General features: G+C 29.9%; 1 protein-coding gene across 2 annotated transcripts in view; it reads left to right on the top strand.

Annotated features, from left to right (window-relative positions):
* The window catches only part of LOC129939328 (speract receptor), a 141,482-nt gene that overhangs the window by 113,525 nt on the left and 10,106 nt on the right, over window positions 1-17,851 (top strand). For both annotated transcript variants that reach the window (XM_056047304.1, XM_056047303.1), the window contains 4 exons: window positions 5,637-5,708; window positions 5,962-6,110; window positions 11,893-12,040; window positions 12,506-12,596. In XM_056047304.1, the coding sequence (XP_055903279.1) occupies window positions 5,637-5,708; window positions 5,962-6,110; window positions 11,893-12,040; window positions 12,506-12,596 (460 nt within the window). The remainder of the gene's footprint in view (window positions 1-5,636; window positions 5,709-5,961; window positions 6,111-11,892; window positions 12,041-12,505; window positions 12,597-17,851) is intronic.

Genomic DNA, 17,851 nt, shown 5'->3' with positions numbered 1-17,851 from the left:
GTAGAAGAACCGAATAATTCCGTCATTTTTACTTATCTGTGCATAATATACTTTTTAACATACCCGAATAAACCTTATGTTACTATTTAATATAAAACAGTAGATTTACACTACAACCTTTGGGATTAGATCTTCGTTTGAGTTTGAAAAATTAAATAAATGAGAAATCAACATAAAAAAATAAAGACAAAAAAAAAGAAACTAAATTTCAATACGAAATTGACAGAAAGAAATCGTAAACTAAAATTTTCGAACTAAACTTAAACTTAAACTTAAACTTAAACTTAAACTTAAACTTAAACTTAAACTTAAACTTAAACTTAAACTTAAACTTAAACTTAAACTTAAACTTAAACTTAAACTTAAACTTAAACTTAAACTTAAACTTAAACTTAAACTTAAACTTAAACTTAAACTTAAACTTAAACTTAAACTTAAACTTAAACTTAAACTTAAACTTAAACTTAAACTTAAACTTAAACTTAAACTTAAACTTAAACTTAAACTTAAACTTAAACTTAAACTTAAACTTAAACTTAAACTTAAACTTAAACTTAAACTTAAACTTAAACTTAAACTTAAACTTAAACTTAAACTTAAACTTAAACTTAAACTTAAACTTAAACTTAAACTTAAACTTAAACTTAAACTTAAACTTAAACTTAAACTTAAACTTAAACTTAAACTTAAACTTAAACTTAAACTTAAACTTAAACTTAAACTTAAACTTAAACTTAAACTTAAACTTAAACTTAAACTTAAACTTAAACTTAAACTTAAACTTAAACTTAAACTTAAACTTAAACTTAAACTTAAACTTAAACTTAAACTTAAACTTAAACTTAAACTTAAACTTAAACTTAAACTTAAACTTAAACTTAAACTTAAACTTAAACTTAAACTTAAACTTAAACTTAAACTTAAACTTAAACTTAAACTTAAACTTAAACTTAAACTTAAACTTAAACTTAAACTTAAACTTAAACTTAAACTTAAACTTAAACTTAAACTTAAACTTAAACTTAAACTTAAACTTAAACTTAAACTTAAGGCGAAACCAAATTAGGTGATAATTTTTATGGACATCAATTTGAGTTTTAAGTCGCGATTATTTTCCCTTATCACTTTTTTGTTTTAAATTAATGTGAACTGTTTTTGTATGCAATTTAAAGTAGAATTTAATTTGTCGAAACATAAATGAATGACCTTTTTGTAATTCAACTGGAAAATTCAAATCCGAAAATGTTCCTTAGCTTTCAAAAAACTTTAATTAAAACATTATTTTCTCATGACACCGATGATGATTGAAAAACCATAACTGTTTTTTCACCAGTTTCACCAAAAAGTATAGATCATGTCCCAAATAAAACATTTCTATAAGCTAAAAAAACCCTTTTTTTGCTTTAAAACTTTTCTTGTACTCCCTTTTTCACAATTTGAAGGAAATCACTTTAGTCGGCTTGGCTATAGACTGACGACGTATTTCACAAAATTCGTCTCCATTAATTAAACTCAGAATCTAGTTCGACTTTTCCTGGAATTCAAAATTAACTTGAATACATAACTGACGTTTTCGAAGATAGAAATAGTCTAAAACTTTATAGTTAAACTTTCATCATTTTATCGTTAAAGGTTTTTCGTTTAGTTTTAAATTTTGAATTGAAATATTTTTAGAAATTCCGTAAGTACCTCTTTATTCTAAAATAAAATTGACATTGACTTTGAAATTCAGTTGGTGTATTTTTACTATCATTCTCTGAAAGATTTTTAAATAGATGCGTGTTCATATTGATTTAAGTGCATAATTGCTCATTTGCACTTGATTAACTATCGCCCTTAAGTTGATGAGTGTTTTATAATTACATTAACACTGCTTTTAAGTGGCATAGACTATAAGGTGATAAAATGCAAGGCATTAATTCATTTTAAAACAATTTTTTCTTCTTTCAACTTCAATTTAATATTGATTAATTGAATCCACAAGTTAAATTGAATTCTGATCAACTTTTGTTGTTAATGGAGTGAACAGCAGAAACAATATAAATTATAGCCATTTTCTAGTCGAATTAAATTGAATACATATTTATTTAGTTTTATTTGTCTAACTACAAATTTATTGATTAATTAGCATTGATGCTGTGAATTCTATATACCTACTTCATTTTTTTGTTAAACAATACTTTGATATATTAAAATCAAAATTATAAAACTATTGAAAACTGCACATGCAGCAAACATCGGTTCATGACTTCCATAATTCGGTCTTTTTAATCTTTGATTGAAGAAATCTTTAATAATTCTTAAGCAACGAGAATAAATATTTATGTTGAGTTCAACAAAAGATGGTTTGAGTCGATTGTTCTCATTAGAATATCATAGACGAATAAAATGTCTGTAATAGTTAGGCTGTCATGTAGTGATTAGAATTAACTAAGGCATTAGTGGTAGGTGTGTGTTTTTACCCCATGGCATATGTCGAAGGGCATACAGTAAAAATTGTTTTTGAACAGATTCTCAACGATTCATGTTTGTTTGGTAACAAGGACTCCAAACACAGGTGAAATAGAAAATACTTATCCGCACAAGAGTCTAGTTTTTGATCCATTACACTGCCAAGATCACTGAAGCTGTCAAACCTTTAAAGTACGCTTAATTAGATAACATATAAAGTGTAACCGTTTTCGAGTAAAAGTCTTACACTTACACTTACACTTAGATATATTTAATTCCATATTATTAACAATGCACCAATTCGAAACTTTAATTAAATTATAAAAGTTTTTATTATTATTTTTGTATGACAGACGAAGCATTATTTGGGTCACATGCTCTGTAAGTCATTAAGAAACAATATAAATAAAAAGGGTAGGATAGCTGAAGACTTCCAGGGGTTTGAAAAAATAAACACACAACACAGTAGACGAGCTAAGGTAGAAATAAAACGTTTTACAAGATAAGATGGCATTTCATCTGAACTGAAAGATATTGAATCTAGGAGTGTTAGTTCAATTTCGTCAGTTAAGCAACGTCGAGTTAAGGTTGATAAGGACAGTTATTACCACAGGTTTTATGACAATTGTTATATTGCTTATAAAAGCTTTGGAGGCAATATGAGAATATATGTTTGCAGATCACCACAGCTGGAATTTGGTTTGTTATTCTTTTAGAGTTAACGAATTCAACATTCTTTTGGATCAAATAATTACAGGTTATCCATTTTGTGGGTTTAAAAGTATGGGGCTGGAGTTTGACATCTGTCAAACTTAGTTGTTTAACCTGTTTTATTTTCAGTTGAAAGTCTGACATTTACGAAAATCTTCTTCGAAAACGACGATGGAACTACTGCCACCGTCAATTCGGAGCGTAATGGTTATATGATAACCTTCGTCTTTTTGCCTGCTTAAAGAATATGTGGTTTCAACAAGATGGTGACACATGCCACATAACTCTAGCGAATATGGCTTTAGTGCAAGAGACATTTCCTGGCCGCGTGATTTCTAGACGTGGCGATATGACCTGGTCACCAAGATCTTGTGATTTGACACCGTTGGACTTTTTTGTGTGATACGTCTTTAACTCTTGAGCACTTAAAAACCAACATTCGTCAAGGTATGGCTAAGATACTGGCCAATATGTGTCAAAAAATCGGTCGGACTCCGTTGGCTAGGGCTACGGGGGATACGTGCAAGAATTGGTGCAAGATAGTCATCGTTGATCTTCACGGGCAGCCATTAACGAACAAAAGTGTAGTGAAGTACCTCGGTATTTGGTTAGATCAGTATTTATATTTTGACAGACATATAAATGCTGCATTGACCAGGGTTAGAAGAGATTTCGTTCTGACGAAACGGCTGCGCTACAGACTGAAGGTAATTTGATACATGGTCCTCATACGGCCAATGATCGTTTATGGCACTCCTGTGTGGTTCAACGTTGCCCCTTACCAGATGAAGAAGTTTCGGGTGTTCGAGCGGCAGTGTTTACGACGATGTATCGGCTTATATCGAATAGCCGAATCTCCTTATGTGCACTACTATTCCAACGAGGTCCTATACAACGAGACTCGAATCAACAGAATTGACAATTTCGTGATAAAACTCGTTCGAGGTCACATTGCAAGAGCTATGTCTTCGACCAACAATTTAATTTTCGGGGCGTTCTATCCGAACGACGAGTATTTTGAAAGTGCACGCTTGAGCGGGTTCATTCCACTAGAGGCATTTCTCTTTTTAGATAGATGCGGTCTAATATGGGATAGATTAACAGTTATTAACAGATTAATAGACGACGAACCGTGGATATGCGATCGGGGCGTCATGGCACAAGACGGAGCAGAATTCCTTCGGTTCAGTAGGGGAACGTGACCGAACTGAGAGGGTGAAGCAGGAGAACAAGTTTTGGTGGCTTCTATCGGCACTTGATAGTGGGTAGTCATGGAATATAGAATAGAACATGGGGGCACAAAAATAAAATTTCAAAAAAAAACGAATTCCAAAAAAAAGGAAAAACAAACAAATTAAATTAATTTTTCTAGTTTGAAGTAGTTTATAGGTTAGGTAGAATAGGTAGTTTAAGTTAGTTTTAAATTTTATATTAAGGACTTTATTTTAAGAAGTTTTTAAATAAAAATGAAAAAAAGTTATTGAAATTAGTTTTTTTTTTCCTAATAAATAAAAAATGGAATTATAGTAAAATAGATCATGGAGCCAAAAGGCACTGGAACTAAATATTATTGTTTAACTTAGAGTGTCTGTATGGGACTGGTAAGTTTGTTGTAAGTTATGGCTAAGCAGGCTAGTTTTATGAATTTTTGTCTAGCTTTAAGATAGTTTTAAGATGGAATTAATAAGAATGAATTTAAAAAAAAGAGAAAGTTGGACGGTCTTGGGTTCAAACACTGACAGTGCCATGTAAAGTTTTTTTTCACTGGTACTGTATCTTGTGAGGAATTGACAAATCCTCCAAGAGTAATTCTTGTCATGAAAAGTGCTTTCTTAAATAAGTGGTTCGTATTTGGCTTAAAACTGTAAGTCCCCTCTATCCCTGTCAACAGTACTCGCACACAAGAATGGTTCAGTATTACTCAGTTGGAATCCTCGTTTCAGACATATATTTTTTTAAATGGAACAAATAATTATGTAAAATGCAATAAAATCCCCGATACTTGTGTATGTTCATTTTTCTAATATTTTTCTTTTTTAAAATTCCACAATGCATAATTACCATATAATTCCACAGTTAAATATTTCCAATAAACTTTAACTTGTTTCAAAACTTTTGCAATGTTTTGTTTAAAAAAATATGGGTTTTACAATTATGCAAATGTTTAAAATTTCCCTATAAATATAAATATAGAGTACGTACCTGCCTTCATTTTTCAATTATGCTAAGTTTTGTTATCCACTCAACCATATTAATCCAAAAATAAGCTCCCATTTTCCCCCGGAATAACATTATTCAACTTCACTATAATAACAATTACATTTTGGAAATTTAAGCGAGCCGCAAACGTATACGGACCATGATTTATTTCAAAAACCATTAGCATTCCTTCTTCGTCCTTGTTTTTTTGCATATATTTATAATTTCATAGATACAAAATTATTTTCAATTCTTTGTTTTTGTTGTTGTTTTAGGTAAACAAATATATGGAACAGCCACCGTTTAATTTTCCAAATCCATTGGGATACTTTGGAGGATCCAAACAGGTCGGTTCAATTTATTGTAAACGATATAGTTTTCATAAATACCATGGTGTATGAACGTAATATGATGTTGATTTGTTTGTTTTGTTATTTCACTCGTATGTCATATAAAATTATGATTTCAGGAGGATGTCCTGTCAGAGTCGAAATCCATTACCAAATATTGTTTCATCAAACATCAACATCATTGATTTTCAATCATTTATGTATCAATAGTATTTCATATATGTGGTTTCATTCTTTATTTTTATTTTAGATAAGTGCTGAAGCTGCATATTTATATGATGCTGTACATTTATATGCGAATGGCTTAATAAAACTCATCGATTCTGGAAATGAAGAACCAAAGAATGGCACTGCATTGATAAGTGTCATAAAAGGAACAAAGTACTTAAGTGCTATGGGGTAGGTGATGTAGAAAGTACTATAAATATATTGACAATATAAGAATAGACAAAGTGTGTGTGGTTGTTAAAATCAATCATTGGAATTAATGTCAAACACCAGATGTCGTGTGATGATGGTACACTAAATGTTTCGGGAGCAAATAAATCAACAAATAATTTAATTTGTGGAAATACATTTTTGTGATGAAATAAGGAATTAAATGAGAGGTGTCATATGAAATATATAGTTGACTATTTGTGTAGCTGTCAGTTATAAAGGTGTTATCTTTTGACATTTGATAAGTAAAAATTACTTACTTACTTACTTAAGGTGGTGCTACAGTCCGGGGCGGACCTTTGCCTCAACCAACAAGCGTCTCCAGCCAGCTCGGTCCCTACGCTACGCTTTAACTTAAAGCTTCAAGAATGTTTTTAAATTATTAAAATTCACTTAAAAAATAGTGACAATTTTGCAGTGCACAACTCGCTTAATTTAAGCACTTTAGGGTCGTCGTCTTTCTAGACTAAAAAAATTGGTGAAAATTATGAGTGGTTATCAAAAACCATTTGTGTCAATTTCTCGTCACAACACAGTATTTTGCATAAAGCTTTTAAAGATTCAGTTAACACTAGAACTCAAGTAGATCCGTTTAAATGATACAGATTTCAACTAAAAAAATAGTTTTTACTGTTGAAGCCTATTTCCACCTTATAAGTTAAGCATTAAGGCTTTAAAGTGCTCTAAGATTTAAGGGGCTGAAAGGAGAAGGCAGTGACTGCTTGCAATACAATATGTGTGGCTTTTTACTATTAGGTCTCCTATTTCTTAGGCCACAGTTGGACTTACCTCTTCTTTAAGCATAGTAAGATAATTATTTTTACTTGCGACATGAAAAAGTGCGTCCCCCGATTCCGTCCGTCTGACTGTCCTTTGAGTTCAAGCTTGGAAATTTAGGTTATAAGCAGATTCATGTAAAATAATTTTTAATTTTTTTTTGAAGATCAAAAATAATAGTACCTACACCCCATAAGGATATTTTGGTAAAAAATCGAAAATTCGAATTTTCTTAAAAACAAACCGATAGATTTTTATTAAATATTCTCAAAACGTTTGTTCTTAATTTGGACTTAATTTCTTTCAACAATAAAAATGCATAGAACCGTTTTATTGTTTTTAAATTGTCTGCAGAACTCATGCACCAATTTCAATAATTTTTGTATGCGCAAGCTTTCATAATATGTATGTTGAAATAATATTTGATGATAAAAAATGTTAACATTTTTGTGTCTCGAAAACGGGTAAAAAACTTAAAGTTTTTTACTTGCGACATATAGGAAATACATATATGGCAAGTTTTGGATTCGTGCAAAAATTTCGAACTCAAGGTTTTAATCCAACATTACATTACCATTTTAGAAAAGTAGAAAACAGTGGGTTCGCGGTTACGTCCGTCTGTCGATTGAATTCAAACTTGGAAGTTAAGGTTTTGAGCAGATTCCAATTGGCGGTTTTTTAATTTCTTAGATCAAAACTAACAATGGCCCCCATACAATTTTGTTGGCCAAAACACGAAAATTCGAAAGTTCTCAAAAACAAACCGATAGATTTTTTTTTAATTTTCCCTAAAATTTTATTCTCTATTTTTGTATTGCGCCGGAAAGGTACCGCTCATAGAACCGTTTTTTTTTGTTTCTTAATTTGCTCAGCAACTTTTGAACCGATTTCAATAATTATATGGGCGTAACAATATTTAATTATGAAAAGTACAATTTTTTTATTTTTTTTTTAGGTTTATTAATGAATGAATAAAAATGAATTAAAAAAACAAAATGCGTTGGATTGTCGTGCAAGGGGTCTTGGGTTCAATCCCTGCCTGTGCGACCTTAATTTAAAAAAAAAATATTTTTCGCGGGTACTGCCTCTTGCGAGGAATTGACAAATCCTTCAAGAGTAATTCTTGTCATGAAAAACTGCTTTCTCAAATTAGCCGTTCGGATTCGGACTAAAATTGTAGGTCCCTTCCATTCCTGACAACAGTACTCGCACACAGGAATGGTTGAGAGTTGTAAGTCACTAGACTCTGGTTCCCAACGGACTGTTGCGCCACCCAATTTAATTTAATTTAATTTAAACAAATGTATACCAAAAATATTTTTAGAACAAAATTGAAAAATTTTATACATACAAAAAACCGCTCTAACGATTTTCGAGAAACAAAAAATTAATAATCAAGGGTTTTTGATTTCTAAAATGACATTTACATTTTTGAAAATTTTACATTATTTTTCAGGTAATATTTTGAATCTTAAATTAGTTTTTTTTAAATTATTTTACTTGAATCTCATTGTGAATGAACCCGAAAGAGCGCATTATTTTGACAAAATTTTGAATACATTCCTATCTTTTATCCAAACTAATGCATTTAGTACATATTTATGTATTTTTATAACTATAACTATTGTAAATAAAAGATGGCCGTGTAGCGCCACTCATCAGGCACATTCCTTCATTATCATCATAAACTTGTCTTTATCTATCTATCTGCATAGACACCTACCTAGCTACACAACCAATAGGCGATCGCCTTACAATTTAAACATTCATGTTCTGCCTCTTTTTTATCTTCACATAATTTATTTTTCATCCTGGTTCTTTTAATATAAAATTAAAATAAAGCTATCCAAAGAAAAAAGCTATAAGCGATCTAGTTGTTTTCGTTAAATATGCTTGCAAGTATTTCTCATTTCCGGGATGAATTGTCCTAGGATGAGTTGTGTCTTGGAATGAAACTAGCTTCCCGACAAAATGTATTGTGTATTCGATAAGTTGATTCAAATAAATGAACCATTTCATTTAACATAATATTTTCCAAGTATTTCATATTTTTATTATAATTAAAAGTTGAATTTTTTCAATAAATTATAAATTCATATTAAATACGGAAAATTCCTTTTGTTTTGACACCTTGTTTGTTAAAATTATGTTCGTATGAGGCCCAAAAAGTAAGACATGCTCAGGAAATAATATAAATGATGATGATTCGCCCAGACTAAATTTCTATTCAATCATTAAAAAACTGCAAAACAAACATATTTTTAAGAAAATATGGAAAATTTGTATATATACTCGTACATAGGTATACAAAAATTTATTTAAATAAAACCGTTGTAACGATTTTCAAACAAAAAATTGGAAATTAAAAATGTTGACATTTCTCGACGTTTCAAAGTCCCTAGGATCGAAATAAAAGCTTTTTAGAAAGATGTCTGTGCGTTCGCGACGTTTTTTCGTCGTCCATAGCTCAAGAACCAGAAGAGATATCGACTTCAAATAAATTTTGTTATACAGAGGCAGAAATTTGTCTGATCGAAAATTTTACGAATACAAGATGATTTCATCTCCAAAACAATTTTGTGCAATGAAAAATAACGTTTTTAACATCTGGTAAGATTTTGAGAAAAATCGAATTGACAGTTTTTTTTACAAAAAATAAAAAACTAAACAAAAAAAAACTAATAAAAGTTGGTAAAAATCTAATTTCGACTCAAATATCTTTTCAAAACTTTGAAATATTGGGCTTAAACTACTTTTATCTCCTAAAAAATATTGTTGTCAGTATGGAGTAAAATTTTTGAGAAAAATCGAATTGACAGTTTTTTCACAAAAAATAAAAACTTAAAAGAAAATTTAACAAGACTTATTAAAAATTGATTTTCCACTCAAATAACTTTTCAAAAGTTGAAGACATTGGCCTTAAACTACTTTTATCTTTTAAAAAATATATTTGTCAACATTCAGTTAAATTTTGAGGAAAACCTATTTTAAACAAAAAATAAAAACCTAACAAAAAAACAATACTAAAACTTGGCGAAAATTTACTTACGACTCAAAAAGCTTTCAAAACTCTTTTTATTTCACAGAAAATATTGTTTTCGATATTCAGTACGTTTTTTCATAAAAAAATAAAATCTACAAAAAATACTACGCAAATTTGTTAAAAATTTATGTTTGGTTCTTGATACCTCGAAAATTAATTTCATTCATCCAATTGGAAAAATTTAAGAAATGCTACTAATATTGGTAAGACAAATAGACAGACGGGATGGAAAGTTATTAGTGTGGGTCGTATCCCAGCCCCTTTTTTAAACTGCTATGGTAAAAAAACCACCCACGCAGTTTTCTTAAGAGACCCTTCTGCATTTTTGTGCAATATTATCTATATAACAAAATTTATTTGAATTGGATATCTCTCCTAGTTTTTGAAAATTTTAAATGTATGGACTAGAAATTGTCTGAGTTATGAGTCCGATTATTAAAAGAAAAAAAATAATTTTGAAATGCCTTAAATACTCAAATTCAAAAACGAATTACCTAGAGGTTCCTAGTACCTGGCTATTACTTTTGGGATGGACGTTTTTGGGCTCCTAAATGACCATTACCTTAATAACAACGATTTTTTAAAAACAAAATTGTAGGGTGGCCTAAGAGTAGAGGAGTATGAGATATTCACTTCGAAAAATTCCGAGGTAGCTGAATTTTCTTAGAGGGACTTATGTATGTGTCTTTGACATTCCATTAAGAGCCCTCTGGTTTTTGGTAAAGAACAAATATAAAGGTGGGAAAAACGCTCAAATACACTAGTTTGAAAATTACTGTTACACTTTAATAATTTGCCTTTCCTTTTTTGGATAACATTTTTTCAAAGTGCACCTTCAAAAACCTTTAAAAGTGCGGGAAAGTAGAAATCTCTGGGATTTGCATCCTTGTTAATACTTTGGCCGATATTTAAAAAGTTTTGTTTATTTTAAAGGTTATTTAGTGAGCTACAAAAAAGTTATTCGTACTAAACACCTTTTACTTCCCCTTTAATTTTGTGCTAAAATTCAAAAGAGGGAATATTTAAGAAAGTGTATTGATGAAAATCTCTAATAAAATTCAGCTTTGTCAGAATTTTTCCGAAGCATGTCCATTTTCGGAACTAGTTTTCTTAAAGTATAAAAACTTAATTATCAAATTGTGTCCTCTGGGGCTCGTAAATTTTAGGGATGAATGAATTGAGCTCCCGAGAAAAAAAAAGATTTTGTATAGCTTATATTGGAAGACATTGATGTAAAGAGGCCTAGTTATTTAACAACTTAAGACTTTTTTTTTGGATCCAGGTATCGATTCACAATTATTTCAAGACCTTAAATATGGAATTCGTGAAGTTATCGATGTATATCCATAAGAATACAAATCGGTAATTAGAAAGTTTGGCTGATATCTTTTTAAATTGTTAATGTCATGTCTTCCTGTTAACAATGAAACGAACGTCAATTGATTTATCTCCTTTTAATTATTTCAAAATGAAACCTCTTATTGATATTTATATAAAGTCAAACTACAATTCTCACCCTTGATTTTTAGGCCCTCTTTTACCTAAAGGGAGTAAATTAAATTTTCTGAATTGTTGAAAAGGCAACTTTAACACTTAATTGATCTGGCATTTTGCATAAAGTAATTATTATATGTATTTGCATTAAATTAATGATGAAATTCATTTGTAGATACATCCAATAGATATTTTTACCCCAAGCTATTTTCCTTACCATCACTTCCCATACTTAGTTTCAAAATAACTCTCTCAAAATGCTTGAATATTTCATAATTTCAATAATAAATCTGATGATGCATTGAACAACAAACTATTTCCACATCATCATATCGTAAATTAATTTAATTTAAATAATCTTTTCACATATTCAATAAAACAAAATTCCTATATATATAAATACATGTATGAATTTTGTATTTCAAACAGATATCACGTGTACATCGATGAGAATGGAGATGCATCTGGTAATTATACAGTCCTGGCACGAGGATGGGCTTTTAACAAGAGAAATACCACAGGACATGGCCTCATTCCAGTTGGAACATTTAATAGCCCAAAGGGTGATGCTTTGCCTGTAAGTACTCATCGTATAAATCGATTCAACAGAAATCCTTTGAAAATTTTCCAAACGGTTTAAACGTGAATAAAATTTTCTATTGAATTTAAATCGCTTTTCATTGCTGTTGCCTTTTGTCCCTTTTTCCTCTTTCTCCCACTCTTTTCTTTTCTGTTTGTATCGCTCTCTGTTTGTCTATTTAATTCTCGATTTATTCTTCTTTTTTAATGCTCACTAATGCTACAAAATTGAAAATTCACTTAAGAGCTATATTCAGGTGAGGGGTGTTTAATGTACATTTATATACGTAGATTGCTTTACATTTTTACAAAATAAATCCATAGAAATAACAGATGCGGAAAATGCATTTTTAAGTAGTTTTTTACTTTTGTGATTTTGTGTTGTTGTTGTTGTCGATAAATGTATTGATTCAGCAAATGCAAGAATGACATTTTCGATTTTTGGATTTTATTTCATTGGCAGGATTTCAAGTTGTATGGAAAAATTCCGTGGATTGGTTCAGGACCGCCGGCAGCTGAACCACAATGCGGATTCAATGGAGAGAAATGTATAAGTAAGTATGTGTACTCATATATGGTAGTTGTATGCATAGTAATAGGGTAATAAATTCAATTTAAAGAGGAAAGGTAATTTTTGGAAAAAGATTAAAAATAATGCAGGTTAAAACGGGTGCGCGTGGCGTATACGTAATGTTTTTAATTTAATTTTTTATTAATGTAAATTGTTGATTTTTTTGTTTCAAAGATAATCATAGTATGTATAAGCATCAATAAAGACAAATATTTATATCAATTGAAAATTCAATAATTTGTTAAGCTTACGGGTAGGGAGAAATAAATAAATGTTGATTTATTTGAAAAAGTTGTAATGAAGCACGTGTGATTTTGTACTTATTTTTTTTATTTTGTGGGTTGCTGGCTCATAATATGATCCTTTTAAAGATAGAAACCGTAACTTTTTGTTTTCATTTGAATTTTTTTAATTTATCACTAATTTTAACCTATGAGCCATGTAACTGGATTCGGATTATCACAACCTTTTATTTAACCGTATCTCTTGACAAAATCTATCAATTAAGTAAGATTAGAATCTTTAACCTCGTGAGATTAGTAATTCTATCGTCGGCTTCCTTCCCATGTAGATTGAATCCGATTATGTACGATTAGGTGATTAGGAGAACATAAACCTTCGGTTGTGAAAATGTAAATAATATCTAAATGATTGATGTTTAAACGCATACATTGGTACTAAATAAGACTCTGGAATATGGTTTTCAAAATAAGAAGTTTCATTTTGATATTAAATATCGAACTTTTGTTTTTAAGAAATTGATTGTTTTTTCATTAAAAGAAGAAGGTATTTAAAACAATACCAGGCAATTATCCACCATGGCTATCGTAACATCTCCTCAAATATTATACTTGAAGCCAATTCTAACATCTACCACTGTTTGTCACCGATGGTTTCATCAATTTCGTCCTTAAAGTCTTGAATTGATTATTAAGATTGTTAAGTATTGTCATTTCACCTATGTTTCACGTATCCTAAGGTGTTAAGTTCAACTATCTCGGTGGCCTTTTGATGAGAAATATGAATGTTAACCATTTTTGTGGTTAATTTTAAAAATGGCAGTGCTTTGTTGATGAGTATATCATTTCATTTTTAGTAATGGCATAGTTTTCAAATTGATACTAACAAAAGTGACATCATCCTATATAACGCTGTTCAAAATGAAACCTTTTATTGACCTTATATTGGAAAAACACAGAAATAGAGTACGTTAGTTAAATATGCAAGTTTTGAGTGATCCTTAAATTTGTTTATTATCTAGGCAAGTAGTACCCGTGGCATGATGGTTAATGAGTTGGACTGTCATGCCAGAGGTCTAGGGTTCGATCCCTGATTATGCCATCTAAAGTCTTTTCAAGGGTACTGCCTCTTGCGAGGAATTGACAAATTCTCCAAGAGTAACTCTTGTCATGAAAAAGTGCTTTCTCAAATTAGCCGTTGGGAATCGACATATAAACAGTAGGTCCCCTCCATTCCTGACAACATTACTCGCACACAGGGATGGTTGAGAGTTGTAAGTCACTAGGCCCTAGTTCGCAAAGAACTGTTGCGCCACCCAATTTATTTATTTTTATCTAGGAAGAAGAAAGCAAGAAGTCGAAATAATTTCAATGTGCGGTGGATTCGGCTAAAGTGATAACTGACTATCATGTTTTTGATAGTCAAACTGACAATCACCGACTATCATTATTATTTAGACTGTCATTTATCATAAATCACCTTAGCCGATGCCACCCCTGAATTTTATTCTTAATGTCAATACCAAAAAAAAGAGGCTGTAATGCGACCCACACTGATAACTTCCCATCCCGTCTGTCGATTTGTCTTGCTTAAGAGTTTGTAGGTTTACGTGTTTTGTTACAAAAGTTGTCAGATGAATTATTCTTAATTTAATTTAAAAGTTACTAAAAATATTTTGCATATTATGAAATAGGTGTATTTAATTATTTTAATAGCATTTCTTAAAAGTTTTTATTTCTTATATAAACACATACAAATTGGATAAATGAAATGAATTTGACGTCATTATCATTTTTTTACCAAATTCGCGTACTATTTTTTGTAGATTTTAATTTCTTATAAAAAAACAGAATGTTGGATTTTTAAAAAAAATTATTGAATGTCGAAAGTAATATATTCTGGGAGATAAAATAAGATTGAAGCCAATATTTTAAATTTTTGAAAAGATAGCGTCGAAAGTAAATGCTCACCAAGTTTTAGTATTGTTTTTTTGCAGGTTTTTTTGTAAGAAACAGTCAATTCGATTTTTTTTGAAAATTTCATCGATTATTGAAAACAATATTTTTTAAAAGAAAAAATTAATTTAATGCTAATATCTTACATTTTTTAAAGGATATTTAAGTCGAAAATCTCAATTTTTTTCGAATGTTAAAAACAATATTTTTGTAAAATAAAATTAGTTAAAAGCCATAATGTCAAATTTTTGAAAAGATATTTGAGTAGAAATTGAATTTTGATTAACTTTTGTAAATTTTTCTTATTTTTTTGTAAAAAAACTGTAAATTAGATTTTTCTCAAAATTTTACCAGATATTAAAAACATTACTCTTCGTTGCAAATAAGATCGGGCAGAATTTAAATAACAGAAATAAAAAAAAGTAGAAAATTTGTCAAAATTATCTCATAACATATTGTTACCACTTTAGTGCTGAAAAGTTGTCGTTACCCTTAAAAAAGTAAAAGCTAACAGTTCAAAGAATAACCAAATTTTATTTTTGAAAATTGGTAAAAATATTGACATTTTAAAGACCACTTTTTGAAAAATTAAATTGTCATCGACTTTCAGCAAAAATCTTAATTTGATTTATTAGGGAGCGGGTCGAAATGCTGTATTTTAAAATACTGTATAGTTAAAATTCTGTATGATACTGTATATTCATAATACTGTATGGTTAGTATACTGTATCTTAAAATACTGTGTTGTCAAAATAATGTGTTTCAAAATTCTTTTTCTTAAAATGCTGTACGAGCAAAATATTATCTAAAAATACTGTATTTTTGCAAAATTTCGCTCTTAAGCTTCCATTATAAATAAATAAATTGGGTGACGCAACAGCCCGTTTGAGAACTAGGGCCTAGTGACTGCCAACTCTCAACTATTCCTGTGTGCGAGAACTGTTGTCAGGGATGGAAGGAATCTACAGTTTTAAACCGAATCCGAACGACAAATTAAAGAAAGCACTTTTCATTACAAGAATTACTCTTGAAGAATTTGTCAATTCCTCGCAAGAGGCAGTACCCATGAAAAGACTGTAGATGGCATAAACAGGGATAGAACCCAAGGCCTCTGGCATGACAGTCCAACGCATTAACCATCATGCCACAGGTACTACCATTATAGAGAACAACAAAAGCAGAACTCGATTTTCGCATGCAAATTATATCATTTATTGAAGCTCCAAACAAGTATAAAAAAAGAATACATTAATAAGTCATATCAATTGATATACAAATGTATTTACAACAACAATTCAAAGACATGAATTATCATATGTTCATTATATTATATGTTCAAAGGAAGTATGCCAATGAAAACACATTATATTCTTTGTAAAAGTAATCTGTTTTTAAAATTCAACATGCTGTAAATAGACTGACAAAATTAAAAGCATTTTGAAAAACAGGATTTTGGTATACAAAATTTTAACATACAGAATTTTGAGCTCCAGTATTTTGATCATATAGATATATTGTATATAGACTTATTACTGTCAATAGTTTAGAACTTCAATGGCAGCAAACACTTAGTAGGCCATCTAGGGGTTACTTTTTAAATCAACAGTTATTTTGACACTGGATGAAAGTCAGTGTCATAAATCCGCACAACGAAATGCGTCGCTTGATAAACTTTACAAAATTTTCTAAACTTATTTTTAAAGTGGGTACAGTTAGTTCCAAAAAGAAGGTTTTTGGCCTAAATGAAGCACCGACCGAAAAAAAATCGTAGGAGTTGTATACGACAAAAGTTATATTTCAACTAAATGTAGGTGAGAGTATGAGACTCCATTCATGGTTATCAAAACATTTCACGCACTAGCTTATCGCTAACAAATCCAATTGGTCCGGAAATTGAAGGTGAAGGCTACCGCTTAGGTCTAAAATCATCTTCAATTAGACAAAGATTCTTGGACAGTGTTTGGTCATCAAAATTAGACTATTTTTCTGATGAAAACATCAAATAATATTTGTATAAAAGATTTTGTTATACTGCATTCATAACACTTTCTCAATCAGATAAACAATTTAAAATATAGCTCTTTAAAAAGGTTAAAAAATCTATGATACGGTTTTTTAAGGTTTAACTATCTCCTAAATGAATGCAGTTTGTCACTTTATTTCTCTAAATTGCCCTAGGTATGAGTATTCATTTGACTCTTTATGAAACTTTGAAAAACCTCGAATTTGTGCTTCCATGGTTTTGAAAAATACTTATAAAAATCAAATCAAAATAAGCCAATTTTTATGCTGATTTTGAATTAAAATTCTGATTTATACACAAATTTAAAAATGCCTGTTTTCAATGTTTATTTCATAATTTTTTCGATATAATAAAAGAACTAAACCTTATTTAGACGGCGAAAGAACTTAAGAACAAAAAAATTGTGCAGTGAAATAAGGCCAAGTTTAATAAGACCAACTTTCAAAACTTGACCTTAATTCACTTTCCCAAAGTAAAATTAGACCAATTTTCAGCAGTTGGTCAAACTGCACTCTGAAAATGTGAGATAAGGCCAAACTATTTTGAGATATAAGACCAACTTACTTTTACAGTGAGGTATGTAACCCATTCCTAGGGCACATTGTAGGATTTGGGGTAGGTGCGAAGTAAAGTGTATTCATAGTTTCTTTGCACTAATGACAAACCACACCGTTGAAAGTAAAATAACATCAATTTGGCTTTATCTCACTTTGTTAAAATGTAATAACACAACTGTTGAAAATTGGATTTATTACACTTTGCATAAGAGAAATGAGGCCAATTCTTGAAATTTGGCTTTTATATCTACTTGTCTTTATTTCACCGCACCCAACAAATACTCTTATACCGTTTTTAAATGTAAATAAGAATCTGAAAATATTCATTTCGAATATTAAAGTTATGTATAAAATAATAAAAACTCTTTATAGAAATGAAAGTAATCAACGAATTAAAGAAGTTCCAAAAGAGCTGTTATTTCAAAAAAGTGACTAGTTCGAGTGATTTTAAAGTCAGTTTCGG

This window comes from Eupeodes corollae, chromosome 1 (assembly GCF_945859685.1).
Source record: "Eupeodes corollae chromosome 1, idEupCoro1.1, whole genome shotgun sequence".
Lineage (NCBI taxonomy): Eukaryota > Metazoa > Arthropoda > Insecta > Diptera > Syrphidae > Eupeodes > Eupeodes corollae.
Note: the sequence above shows the minus strand (reverse complement) of the source record. Positions and strands in the feature narration are given on the sequence as shown.